The sequence below is a fragment of the Rhineura floridana genome, chromosome 6 (genome assembly GCF_030035675.1).
Source record: "Rhineura floridana isolate rRhiFlo1 chromosome 6, rRhiFlo1.hap2, whole genome shotgun sequence".
In the NCBI taxonomy this organism is placed as follows: domain Eukaryota; kingdom Metazoa; phylum Chordata; class Lepidosauria; order Squamata; family Rhineuridae; genus Rhineura; species Rhineura floridana.
Genome location: NC_084485.1, coordinates 93,501,817 through 93,515,604, shown reverse-complemented (window position 1 = coordinate 93,515,604; position 13,788 = coordinate 93,501,817). Strand labels below are relative to the sequence as shown.

At 42.5% G+C, this 13,788-nt stretch overlaps 1 protein-coding gene across 9 annotated transcripts in view; it reads left to right on the top strand.

Annotated features, from left to right (window-relative positions):
• NDC1 (NDC1 transmembrane nucleoporin) overlaps positions 1-13,788 on the top strand; it is a 36,100-nt gene extending 22,312 nt beyond the window's left edge. For 7 of the 9 annotated variants that reach the window (XM_061633030.1, XM_061633029.1, XM_061633027.1 and 4 more), the window contains 11 exons: positions 3,859-3,991; positions 4,858-4,950; positions 5,615-5,696; positions 6,463-6,621; positions 8,176-8,433; positions 8,551-8,669; positions 9,193-9,243; positions 9,769-9,832; positions 10,778-10,878; positions 11,554-11,714; positions 13,505-13,788. In XM_061633030.1, the coding sequence (XP_061489014.1) occupies positions 3,859-3,991; positions 4,858-4,950; positions 5,615-5,696; positions 6,463-6,621; positions 8,176-8,433; positions 8,551-8,669; positions 9,193-9,243; positions 9,769-9,832; positions 10,778-10,878; positions 11,554-11,714; positions 13,505-13,568 (1,285 nt within the window). In that variant the 3' untranslated portion in view covers positions 13,569-13,788. The remainder of the gene's footprint in view (positions 1-3,858; positions 3,992-4,857; positions 4,951-5,614; positions 5,697-6,462; positions 6,622-8,175; positions 8,434-8,550; positions 8,670-9,192; positions 9,244-9,768; positions 9,833-10,777; positions 10,879-11,553; positions 11,715-13,504) is intronic. The other 2 variants (XM_061633035.1, XM_061633028.1) reach the window with 1 other exon arrangement.

Here is a 13,788-nt window from a genome sequence, read left to right as displayed (position 1 = left end):
TCCTAGTTTGGATGCTTCCTCAATTTCATATCTCATCTCAAGGTCTCCCTGAGCATTTTGATCAGGGGGACGATAGATCGTTCCCAGTATTAAGTCCCTCCTGGGGCATGGTATCACCACCCACAACGATTCTGTGGAGGAGTCTGCCTCTTTTGGGGTTTCGAGCTTGCTGGATTCAATGCCTTCTTTCACGTATAGAGCGACTCCGCCACCAATATGTCCTTCCCTGTCCTTCCGATATAGTTTATATCCAGGGATAACCGTATCCCACTGGTTTTCTCCATTCCACCAGGTCTCGGTTATGCTCACTATATCAATGCTCTTCTCTAAGACCAAGCACTCCAGTTCTCCCATCTTGGTTCGGAGGCTTCTAGCATTAGCGTACAGGCACTTGTAAGCAGTCTCTCTCTTCAAGTGTCTTTGGCACTTGTGGTTAGGCCTGTGGTAATTTTGCTCTTCTGAATTGATATCCTGTGCCCCTGCTCTCACAATGCCTACTTCTAGGCCTACCCCTTTTAAAATTTCAAGATTACTTTGGTTTTTATCCCAGGGGGGAGGTTTATCCCGAACCGGACCTTTCTCAGCTCCTGTCGGGTTTCCCCCCTCAGTCAGTTTAAAAGCTGCTCTGCTACCTTTTTAATTTTAAGTGCCAGCAGTCTGGTTCCATTCTGGTTCAAGTGGAGCCCGTCCCTTTTGTACAGGCCTGGCTTGTCCCAAAATGTTCCCCAGTGCCTAACAAATCCGAACCCTTCCACCCGACACCATCGTCTCATCCACGCGTTGAGACTGCGAAGCTGGGCCTGTCTGGCTGGTCCTGCGCGTGGAACCGGTAGCATTTCAGAGAAAGCCACCTTGGAGGTCCTGGCTTTCAGCATCCTACCTAGCAACCTAAATTTTGCTTCCAGGACCTCACGGCTGCATTTCCCCATGTCGTTGGTGCCAACGTGCACCATGACCACTGACTCCTTCCCAGCACTGTCTACCAAACTATCTAAACGACGGGCGATATCCGCAACCTTCGCACCAGGCAGGCAAAACACCTTGCGGTCTACACGCCCATCACACACCCCACTGTCTATGTTCCTAATGATCGAATCACCCACTACAAGGATCCCTCCACCCCCTGGAGATATATCCTCGGCACGAGAGGATAGCTGCTCATCCCCCAAGGAATGGGTCCCTTCTAAGGGATCGTTTCCCTCTTCCTCAGCTGGATGCTCTCCTTCCCCGAGACCATCGTTCTCCATGATAGCAGGAGAGCTATCATCGTTGGAGTGGGACACAGCTATAACGTCCCTGAAGGCCTCCTCCACACACCTCTCTGCCTCTCTCAGCTTTTCCAGGTCCGCCACCTTGGCCTCAAGGAAATGAAGTCGTTCCCGGAGAGCCAGGAGCTCATTGCACCGAGAGCACACCCACGACTTCTGTCCAACAGGCAGATAGTCGTACATGCTGCAGACGGTGCAAAACACTGGAAAGCCCCCACACCCCTGCTGGCTTCTTACCTGCATAGTTTTGTTTAAGGTTTATTACGTTAATGGGTTGGAGTCTGCGGTTTAGTTGAGGTCAGGGAACAGACGGGCAGAGTGGGGGGCCCTGGCCTCCTCGCCCTGCTGCCGAACGTGCTCTGCTGCTTAACTCGCCTTGACGCTTCGTCAGCTGGGGCCTTGACGCTTCGTCAGCTGGGGCCTTGACGCTTCGTCAGCTGGGGCCTTGACGCTTCGTCAGCTGGGGCCTTGACGCTTCGTCAGCTGGGGCCTTGACGCTTCGTCAGCTGGGGCCTTGACGCTTCGTCAGCTGGGGCTCCCTCTAGCTCGTGGAGCAGGTATCCTGATGGTTCAGGTATCCTGATGGAACGTTGGGCCCAGACACTTTAGATGCTTATGTATCAAAACTAACATTTGAGCCCAGAATACAATAGGATGCTAATGCAAATGGTAGAGTACTGGTATGTTATACTCCTAATAACCCATTTCAGTGAATATAAAGTGATGCTTTTAATTGAAGTCTCTGGATTCTTACTGTGAGTAGTCTAGCATAGATGTTGCTTTCTAACAAGATGTGGCTAGTAGAAAAGGCTCTTGGTTTCCACTGCCACAACCCGGTATCAATGTAAGTGGGAGGTTTTCCCTCTGGTCATAGTTATAACTCAATAATTCTTTCCCAGTGTTGATTATTCCTTCCCAGTATTCTTCTGTGCAATGTCAAAAAGTATTCAGTCTTAGCCAGCCAGACACTTTGAAAATTAAGCCAGTCAAGACTTTCAAGTGCAGTCTTGATGCCATAGTGAGCTTGAAAATTAATTTTCTAGCTCCCCACCAGTTTGATGATGCCCATGGGAGAAGAATATTCCTCCATAGAATAGGAGGAGTAGAATGAACGCTAAAGCTTCCCATCAGAGAAGTTCTTAAGGTTTTGGGAGATTTTAAAGGTGAAACAAATTGGAGCTAGTTGGGAAATGGTGGTCATCTTATCATCTCTGACAGTGAGAAGGAGCAAAAAGCAGACTCCTTGTGCTGTTAATGTACAAGTAGGGCCCCACTCATATGGTGGATTATGTTCCGGACCCCCGCTGAAAAGCGAAAACCGCTGAAAAGCAGAACTCATTGAATAGAATGGCACGTGACGCCTGAAAACTGCCGTAAAAGTGGAACAAGCGCTGTATGGGTGGGGCTTAAGGCTGCTTTTACACATGGGGCTAATAGTGCTAGTTTAACGGATTAAAAAGGTAGCGCTTCTGTCCCGATTTCAAAAATCCCTTTCACACTGCAGTACCTCTTGTGATAAGGAACAGTACTTTTTCAGCCGATATAGCGGCATTTCACGCAACTCTCTTTCACACAGCTTGTTTTCATCCCTCACCCATACACACTGTTCCCCACTGTGTAGGAGGTCTAAGATCTCGTCCCGTTGCCGTGCAAGCCCTCTCCCTTTAGGATCTGACTTTTTAAATTGTTTTAGTTGTATCAAGACGGGTGTGTGTGGGAAATGCTGCTGCTATATGCGCCAATGCCAGAATACTGGTACAATGTTTGTCAGGCAAAAAAAACAAAACCTGTGGGACTAAAGGGTGGGAACGCACTGCATGCTGGGATGCCTGTCATGTGAGCGGCAGCAGCTAGCGAAAAACTCCTGTGATCTTCCGGGTTCCCAGCCTTGCTAACGGATTATTTCTGGTATCATTTATTGCGGAAATTAGTGCTATACTTGCACTACATTCCACCAGAATTCTGGAGCTATTTTATTTATTTATTTATTAGATTTATTAGTCGCCCATCTGGCTGGTTGTCCAGCCACTCTGGGCAACTTACAAAATAAAAACATATAAATACATTAAAACATTAAAATCTCAACAGTAGTAATAAAACCGAACCCACCGCAAAAGCCTGTCTGAAGAGTTGAAGCTATCCGGTATGTCGTGTGAAAGCTCAAATATAATGCGCAAATTACCAGGTAAGAAATTGTCAGAATAACGGAATAAAGTGCAGTGTGAAAGCACCCTTAGTCTAATTGCATCTAATTGAGACCGCCACATTAGCAAAGCGCTGTAAAGTGAAGCGCCATAAAGCGGGGCCCTGCTGTACCTTGCTGGACTACTAGCCTACTTGGTTATGTATCAGTGCTGAATGTCAGAGCAGTCTTCCACTGAGCAATCATCTAGAAAGCATTTTCACAACAAAATATTAGAACCATCATCCAGTTAGAACTCTTTTCTCTTGCATAGAATATGTTCATTTGTTGTGCTTTAAGGGCAAATAATAATAATAATGGTAACCCTTTTAATATAGACTGATTAATACAGCTCATTGCTGAAAACTCTTTCCCCTGATTGTGCTGGCTTATTTCTTTGCCTTCTAGTAAACTTCATCTTCTGGACACAATGGCTGGCCTTTTGGATTTCTCTCTTCTGTACCACAGTTGGCTGTGTGGCTTGTTTCTTCTGATGACTTGGTACATTGCATGGCTACTTTTTAGAATTTATTCTACTGAGGTTGGTACTATGTGTTGGATGCCATACAATCATACTATCTCTCAGGCAACCTTAGTTTTTAAATGAATGTGGCAAAGCTCTTACACTTTTTGGATAGTACAGCAGGAAATGGTTGTGATAACTTCTTGGGATCGGTTTCAGTTAATGTGCCCTGATGCGGCAAGGTGTTTGTGATGATGCGGCCAGCAATGTGTCCCCTTGACCCTTGTCCTTCTTAGCTTATTAAAGCTTGCAGAGGGGGTTTGACCGAGTGGACCCAGGGTGTGGTCAATACATCATTGTGGGAGGGAGTGGTTCCAGCTGCCCTGAAAGAGGCAGTGATCCAAAAACTCCTGAAAAAGCCCACCCTGGATCCATTGGTTTGTAACAAGTACTGCCTGGTCGCAAATACTCCCTTTTTAGGGAAGGTGATTGAGAGGGTTGTGGTGCAGCAATTGCAAGTACTCTTAGATGAAACCCTTTGGAATTCTATTCCGTTAAATATTAGAAAGCTCCATCTCTGTTATTTTTTTGGTGCCTACTGAAGACCTTCCTCTTTCAACAAGCATTTTAAGTAGAGACCATATCTCAGTCTGTGTCTGTTTTTATGATGTTTTAAAGTGTTTTTAGTGCTTTTGTTTGCTGCCCTGGGCTCCTACTGGGAGGAAGGGCAGGATATAAATCTAAGTAAGTAAGTAAGTAAGATTAATCAGTTTTCTGTTTGAGAATTTTATATACCTCTTCCTTGCTCTCTGTCAGGGCTGGGATGGTAGCCTGTCCATTTTGCTGACTTGACCAGACTTGAAAACGATTGCTAGTTCGGTATATATTCTTAGTAATATTGACAAAGGGTTATTCTTGAGCTACAACATGTGTTCTATTTTCAGGCACATCACTTTCCTATCCAGCCAACTTTTGCAGAAGAAACGGATCAGTGTTTACCTAAAATTTTAAGCAGCAACCCTCCACCTCTCTTGAAGGTATGAATTCAGTTGCATGCATAGACTTGTTAGTCAATTTGTTGTGTAATCTTGTCATGATAGAAATAATATAAATAAAATTATAGTGATAAAGCATAGCATTGTTGGTTATTTTTACATATAAACTACTTAACAATCTAGGAATAAAATGCATACTAAAAGCTTGCAGCCAAGGATTTGACTGCTATTTCAGATCAGTGTGGGGATTTTGTCTTTCCTCACCTCTGTAGCTCCTAGTCATAAGCTCCTCTTCCCTTTTGCCCATATTCCTAGTTTTTTCCCCCTTTCACACCCCTCCCAGCCTCCTCCTCCTCCTCTCCCCTTTATACCCCTGGATCATTTATTTCTTCCGTTCCTCCCCCCATCATTCTGAAGCCTCTGTGTTTCTTTTAGTGTGCTATTTCTTTGGTCTCAGCCTTCCGTTTCTTAGGTTCCTGATGATGCTTCTGCTCCCTCTTTCCTTAGGCCATTCTCTCTGCCCTTGGCAAATGGTAGCCAGAAATCCTTTTCCATCCTCCATCCCTTTGTATAGTTCTAGCAGCTCAGTCAAATGCTGCCTAATGCTGTTTTGGGGGATGGGGCAGGGAATCTTAGGGGTGGAAATTAGAACACAAACTTGACCAACTTGGTTACTTTTAATACTTCTAAATATTTTCCTCTGCAGTTCTTGGCTTTACAGGACTTGATGTTTCTTTCCCAGTATTCTTCTGTGCGACGTCAAGAGGTCTTCAGCCTTAGCCAGCCAGGTATTTGGAAAAGTAACTATTTCCCGTTAAGTCAGAAGGGGGATAGTGAGAAGTGCGAGTAGTTGACTTAATTTGAGGAGGGTTGTTATGTTTTCATTGTTGTATTTAGCAAATGCTAGTGTGAGGAAATGAGAGGCTTTTCTTTTTAAAGGAAATGTAGGGTTTTATACTGAACATCTTATGATTATCACCATTGTGTCCAAAGCTAGGTATGAAAAGGCCTGAGATGGAGCATGTACATAAAATGTTTTTCCCCCTGCTTTACCAGAACAGACAATGCTTGTAATATACGTTAAGGTAAAGCTTCTGTGCGCATTTTACCTTAGATTGTTGAAGACCAATACAATTCTGTGCAATACCTTAGGAGTACCTTATTCCACCTCCGCCCATTCCCCTGTTTATTGACTAGTTTCTGATGACTTTGTTATTACATTTCTGGCCTAACAGTTTGGACACAATAGTGGGCATTTAAAGTATCCATGTTTTTATTCATTTATTTTATTTCACATAGTGATCCCATTAAACATACTGGCTCGGTGCATTAGGCTGAAAGACTTATACTGCCTTCATATGCCCCTGAAAAGTAACCTGATAAGAAAAAAAAACATGACTGAGCTATTTCAGTTAGAACTTTTTATAAGCCAGTACTCTGCTTCACTGTGATATAAGGGCTTGTGAAATAGCCATTAGTTTTTAAGTCTTGATCCATTTTTTTTTAAGAAAAAATTCATTTCCCTCTGCTTACATTCTGCTTTGTCTCTAAAAGGTGGACATCCTCACAACTGGACTTCAATTTCCAGGGAGTGCTTGAAACTTTTAAGTGATCTGACACAGAAGCTGATAATGCATCAAGAGGCCACGGCTGCAAATGGGAGGCTGAAACAGCCGTCTGTGGGAGACCTGAGACAGATCTCTAGTCCTCCAGGTAACAGAAAAATCAGCTGCAATGTCACATTTTTTGAGTCTCTAAACCACAGTGGAGTCTGCCAAAGATGGTGGGGGTGGAGGAATCTCACTTCAAAAAGGGTAGGATAACACAGTAACAATTATTTGTTCATAAAACTGTAAAAAAAGTTTTTTGCCTACTTCTAAAAAAATCCAGTGGATGTTTGTAAAGAGCCACTTCAGCCTTTATGTGGAGATGGTGTCTTTTCATGCTTGTACTGGTGTTTTCTTCCAGCTCAGAATCCAGCAGAATGTGGGCCAGCTCTCCCCCTCCCCATTTTGGGGTATTTTTCATGGGCTACCACCAGTGGTACTTCTACCTGCCGGCACTTTTGGCAAGCACACTGGGGAGCTTTGCATTGGCAAAGGTCAGCAGAGCTGTTCTTTGCAGAGAGATCTCAGGCCCAAGTAGCATCCCCTCCATCAGCATGGTGGATCTGAGGGTTGGATTGCGCTCTTACACTTAGTATAAAAACTGCTTTAATCCCTTTTGTAGTTGCCTTGAGTATATCACCACTTTTGTAAAGAAATGTTTATAAAATAAAATTGCCAGTAGCTTCCACTTTACTACCCAGAAGTTACATTTCACTATAGATAGTGAAATTCAGTGGAGTTTGCAGCAGAGATAACATAACTGACTTATCTTTAGAGATATTTTAAAATTACTCAATGCATCTCTGCACAGTCAGTAGTGTCTTGAAACAGACAGCGGAATCAGTTTAAGTAGCTGCTTATATGATTTATTGCATCCTGCTTATATTGTTTATTAACAATTAAATGGTGTTGTAGCAAAAATTTATCTCTTTGCCTAACAGCACTTGCATGAACAGAAAAGGTGAGAGAATGAGTTTCCAAACAATTCCTGCAAAAACAGCAAATTTAGTATAGGAGTTAGTGCAGGTGCAGGGAATCTTTTTCAGCCTGAGGGCCACATTCCCTCAAGAGCAACCTTCCAGGGGCCACATGCCAGATATGGGCAGATGTAAAAGAAGGTGAGCAACAGGTGGGACTGTTACCTTTGCCCCTTTTGCCAGCCATGCAAAACAGAGAGGTTTCTATACACACATCTATCTCTCCATCCTGTAAAGCAAGAGGCATTGTCACAATAGAAGGGCACATTCCAGCCAGGTGAAAGCACTCAAGGAGGGCACTGAGCAGAGCCAGTGAGGATTACAGCCTGGGGGTCGTTCTGAGGGCCAAATAGAAAAGCCTGGAGGGCCACATTTGGCCCCCGGGCCTGAGGCTCCTCACCCATGTGTTAATCATATGTTCCCTAGAGCTACTTCATACTTTATTATGCTTCAGTCATGTTAGCTATAGCTATCATTATCTATTGTGAGAAAACACTGATGCAACACAGGTAGGATGTGTCTGCGTCACTCTGCCATGTCTTGCTGCTGCCTGGACAGGATTTTGATTGCTCTGTTGGTTAGTAACTAGAGTTACGTACTCTCCAAAGTGCATGACTTATGCAATGCTCCTTGTTGGTATAAACCATCTTGAATTATTCTTGTGAAATGTACATCTTTGCTAGGAGCAGCTGTTGAAGAAACCTCGTTTCACACTCCAAGGTCCAGTATGATTCCTCAAGCCCATATGCCTTCTCTGGTTAAATCGTCTCTGTTGCCTTTGAAAACATCCTCTGCTTCTGATCTTGGAAGTAATTTAGGGTCACCTTTCACTCCTCTGAGTCGCAAGGCTGGAATGCTGGATTTAAACTCTCCCTGGAATGGATCTGTCCAAAGTCCTCATATTATGCGAAGAGGACCAAAATTATGGACATCAAGTTCAGGTAGAAGTTCTTCTGTTCCAACCTTAGTTTGAGCTTGGGTAGCTCACTTCTGTAGCTTATTATTGGGACATCAGTTAGCCCTTTTAAAAAAAATAATAATTTGGATTTCTTTTGTAGATCTGCAGTGGGCAGACTCTTCTCCTGAACCCCTCCCAATGAGTGCTGTTGCAAGCAATGTACATGAAGCAGTACAACCAAGTTTAATCTATATATGGCTGCAGAGCAAGAAGGAGCAGGTATAAGAAATCAAGCAACTATTGGGTCATTCATCTGCACGGGTTGTTTTATTATATATTTTCCCTGTGCTAATTTCTGTAGTTTAATGCGTTTACCAAAGCAGTCTGTAAACTTGCATAAGAGACCACTCGATAGCAGCTCCTATGCCCACAGTGAAGCAACCATTTTTATTCTGATCATTGACACAACTGCAAAGATTAAAACTTCTATTTTACTAAAACTCTTGATAAAAATAAATGTGGATTTATAAACCACTTTGAACTGCAGTGTTTGCAATTCAAAATTTCTAAATGTTGGAGAGAGGTTAAGATAAAACTTGAAGTGTACTTACTTAGAACTACATACCATTTTAAATATTTGCAAATTAATTCCGGCTAAACCATGCTAGTGTTGGGGTGTCAGTCAGTGAAGCTTAAAATTTTTGGATTGCTTTGAAACTTTTAAACAGGAGTGCATATCATTTTGATCTGCTGCAGATGTTTTTTGTCTATTCATAGATTTCCCCCCCCCTTCTCCTTCCAGATCAAAACTTTCTTAGCGAAACGAGTACTGATAATGTATTTTTTCAGCAAGGTAAGGATGAGGGCATGACTTGGTGGTTGAAACTAACGGACAGCAAAGCATTCTCATTACTGCCTTTTAAGCTACTGCTATGCTGCCTATGTTCAAAACTATTAAACTAGAACAGGAATGGAGAACCTATGGCCATCCAGATGTTGTTGGACTCCAACTCCCATTATCCCCTACCATTGACCATACTGGCTGGGCTGATGGGAGCTGAAGTCCAACAACATCTGCACTTGGTACATTGATCCTTGATACAAGTGCTATGTAAACCGAAAGCTTCAACTTCAAAAAACTAACTCTAATAATTACATTGTTTTGCTTAATTTGGTTAACTGCATTAGAAAAAATTCATAGGCTGCTTCTTTTGTAGGGAGAGATGGGGGTTAACACGTTGAGCACTAAAACTGTTATTAGATTGACTTTTCATACAGAGCTCTTGATGCCTAAATTTTGTATGGTTGGCCTGATGTTATGTCTGTATTTGAAACATCCTGTTTATCTAAGTTGCAACCCCCCCCCTCTCTCTCTCAGCACCCTGAGGCTTCAGTTCAGGCTCTCTTTTCTGATACCCAGATGCACATTTGGGCTTTGGAAGGTAAGCAGTTTCTTCGCGTCTGAAATGGCCCACAGATGAATGATACTCAATAGCCTATTTATGCTGCTTGCTTTGATTTCTTTGCAGTAGAATTCATTCATGAGTCTCCAATTTCAGGACTGTGTCATTACTACACACTGACATATTTCTAAACTGTGGCTTATTGTAAATGAGTCGCATGCTGCTGCACATTGCTTATTCACACCTACCTGTCCTTCTCTTCCCTGTGTTTCACTTGAGAGGAAAGTAACCAGAGCCCTGGTGTAGCATTATGCTTGCTTGTGGTTTATTTCTTACCAGTCACACCACGGACAGAAATTGAGGTTTGTTTTTGCTCCTGCACACGATGGTTTGGAGGGAGTAACGATGGTTTGGTTTGCGTGTAACATTAAGCCAGTGCTTTGGTTTGCTTCTTCCCAGAGGTATATAGAGAGGAGAGGGGTGGGCGAAAATGTGCTGTGTGCACTAGCATTGTGCTCATTCATGGTAAGCAGTGGCATATTTGGATTCCCCCATTGAGCAGGGGGTTGGACTCGATGGCCTTATAGGCCCCTTCCAACTCGACTATTCTAGGATTCTATTTTAGATTATGGCTTCCCATTATGCATGAACTGAGACATAATGTGGCTGGGCTTGGACAGAATACAGTAGTAGTAAGCTTCGTTTTCCTATTGATTGCTGTGTGATTGAGAAAAATCTAGGTCTGTACTTATTCTGAGTGAATTAGTGCAGCACATAATATCCAGTTTTTTTCTTGCTAGTTTCTAGTCTTTAGGCCTGAAACATTTTGACTGCTAAAAACTTCAATTTGGTAAAAGCCGGCTTCCAGGTGGTTTGGATGGGAGAACAGTGAGAGCCAAAATTTAGCTTTTTGTAATGATGTGTTATAATCCCAGCCTAAGTGACCATGAGTCTATCCAAACTGCAAACTGTTCTTTTCTGAAGGTTTGTCACATCTTGTAGCAGCTTCATTTACTGAAGATAGATATGGAGTTGTCCAAACAACGCTGCCGGCTATTCTGAATACATTGCTAACTCTTCAGGAGGTGAGGAGCCTTAATATCTTTCTTTAAAAGTGATATGAATTTATAATGTACTTACTGATTTAGAAAAAAAACTTTATTTTGTTTTTTTTTTTCCTGTGACTTTTTCAAGCAAAGTTAACTATAGAAAAAAGATCTGATAGGTTAAAGAGGATATTGGTGCTTCTGGTTTCAAGTTGAGACCTTATCCCAGTCTGCATCTGTGTTGGAATTGCTTTTTAATATGTTTTTAAACTTTTTTAAAAAAACAATGTTTTTAAACTTTTTTAAAGATGTCTTCACAACTTTTTAAAAAATGTTTTTAAAGATGTGAATGTATTTCAGTCTGTTTTTATGATGTTTTAAAGTGTTTTTAGTGCTTTTGTTTGCTGCCCTGGGCTCCTGCTTGGAGGACGGGCGAGATATAAATCAAATAATAGATAAATCAAATAAATAAATAAAGACTCGTGCCCTGATCTTTTTTTTGCATCAAGGATTCTCACAGGGCAGTATTGGGGTTCAAAGCTGGGCTTTGTCAATTGGTTGTATAACCTTAATCTTTTCAGATCTGATTTATACAATGCAGCTTCACCTGTGATCTGTTTCAGTAGTTACAAGCACTTCTGATTTATCTCTATTAAATTCAAACCTCTTTCCTGATAGCATGCTTGTTGTTTGCTTGGTTTGTTTCCATACTAGGTGGTAGACAAGCACTTCAAGCTTCCTCATGTTTCCAGCAAACCCCCCAGGATTTCAGGGAGTCTGGTAGACACTTCCTATAAAACCCTTCGATTTGCTTTGAGAGCATCACTGAAAACTGCAATTTATCGCATCACCACTACTTTTGGAGAACATTTAAAGTGAGGTTTGGGGACATAAAGCTGCCTTCATTTCATAATTATATTAAGATGTGACATCGGTTTAGACAGTCCATGTCTTTTCACAAATGAATGAAAACAAAGAATAACAAGAATCATGCTCCACTCTTGGGCTTTGTAGAGAAAATAACTAATTCTGTGCCAAGGATTTTACAAGTTGTTATGCAATGTTCTGAATAGCCTTGTATATAACTGTGCTCCCAAGGGTGGGTTCAAGAACCAGGAGCCACATGGTAGCAATTTACAATCCTGTTACCAGGTTGCACCATGAGTTCAGCCTAGCATTACCATCCTTCCATTTCCTTGGATTTCCAAATGGCTGCAGAGGGATGATAATACTGAACTGAGCCACATGGTTGAATGTTACAGGTGACTGCTCTCCCCCTAAGGTAAGAAGGTTAGTGCTCTTGGCTTCTGAATTCATTACAATTTCCATAAATGTTAAAACCCTTTAGCAAGCATCAGGCCAAATTCTCCTAGCAACCCATTTATGAACTCAGTGGGTAGCCTTAAACATACTAGAAGCTCTCTGTCTCAGTTCCCCATCTGTTAATTAAAACAACAGCTATCTGTCTACTGTATTTGTGGGGGAACTGTTGGGCAGTAGGCTAGATATCTGCACCCCCCCAAACCCTATGGATAATTTTGACAGGTGAGTGGGACCATCTACCTGTCAGTCATCTGATGTCACAATGAAGTTAAGTGAAATAATATCCTTTGTCCGTGTGGTTTGGCAAAGGCTCAGTGCTTTGCAGGTGTCACCTATCACCTGATCATCGGCTCCTGCAAAACCCTATTTTGCCTTTGCAAGTGCTGACTATCACCATGGCATTTGCAAAGGCACATGGCTTTGCAAGCACCCACAAAACTGCTTTTGTCAGGGAGCCATGTCTTTATCTGCCCCATACAGATGGGTGTGGCTTGGCCAGGTTGGCCTTGTGGGCCAAAAGGGGAGGTCTACTAGGCCTAATTATGCTCTTGGGTCGAAGATTGCCCGCCACTGGTCTATCACCTATGTTAGACTATTCAGTAATCCATTTCGTGGAACAGGCTAGGTTAGAGGAAGGGCCTCTAGTCCCCATTCCTGGAAGGTGCAGTGAGAAATTCAAGCATGCAGAAGGACTTTTTTAAAACTTCCTTGTGTAACAGCAGGCCCTTCACACACTTCCTCCATAGCTCCACATTAGAAACTGATTTTTGAACTCTAGTTTAGCTTGCAGAATAAAGAGCAATCTGTTGTTTGTATATATGTATGCATTTATTTAAATCATTCCCCCTGCTCTTCAGCTGAAAAGACTTTCAGAGCAGCTTACAGACATCAGTAGTAAAACGGTCCTGGCCCTCAGGCATACACCATGACACTCAAGGGAAAAGGGATGAGAAAGGAGAAGGAAAAAAGGATGCTCAAGGCATCCGTTCCTAAAATTATAGTTCATGCAATGACCAGCTGGGGTGACCAGCTGCAGGGCAGCTGCTAAGTGCTGTTTGAGGGAGGGCCAAACGTATCTGGTCTTCCAACATTAAGGAAACAAGTGTTAAGAAACTACAGCAGTCATGCTGCACATATTCATGAGTATGCAATACAGTTAGGTTAGGGGAAACGTCACGAATGGAGTTTCCCAGACTTCTGATTCTAGGCAACATTTTATTCAGCCAGGTTGTTCAGCGTTCAAGCTTTTCAGAAAGCAATTACAGCTTTTTCCCACTTTGTATATTAATATGTTTTGAAAAGAGGTCTACAAAATATATCTTGTGTTTGTTCTGTTCTTCAGTGCCGTGCAAGTATCTGCAGAATACAAGAAAAGGCTCCAGCAGTTCCTGGAGTTCAAGGAATAGTGAAGTCAAACTCCCCATGCTGTTAACAGATGGATGAAGCACGTTCAGCTGCCTCAGATCAAAAGGAAGTGGAACTAATTTGATCTGTCCTACTGGCTTCTCAGAAATGTACTTTAATTGCAAGTCATGGGTGACTGAACTGTCAGCAGAAGTACCTGAAACACTTGGAATATTTTACTTGACCTTTTGTATAATAAAGCAGTTTTTTAAAAATGAATAA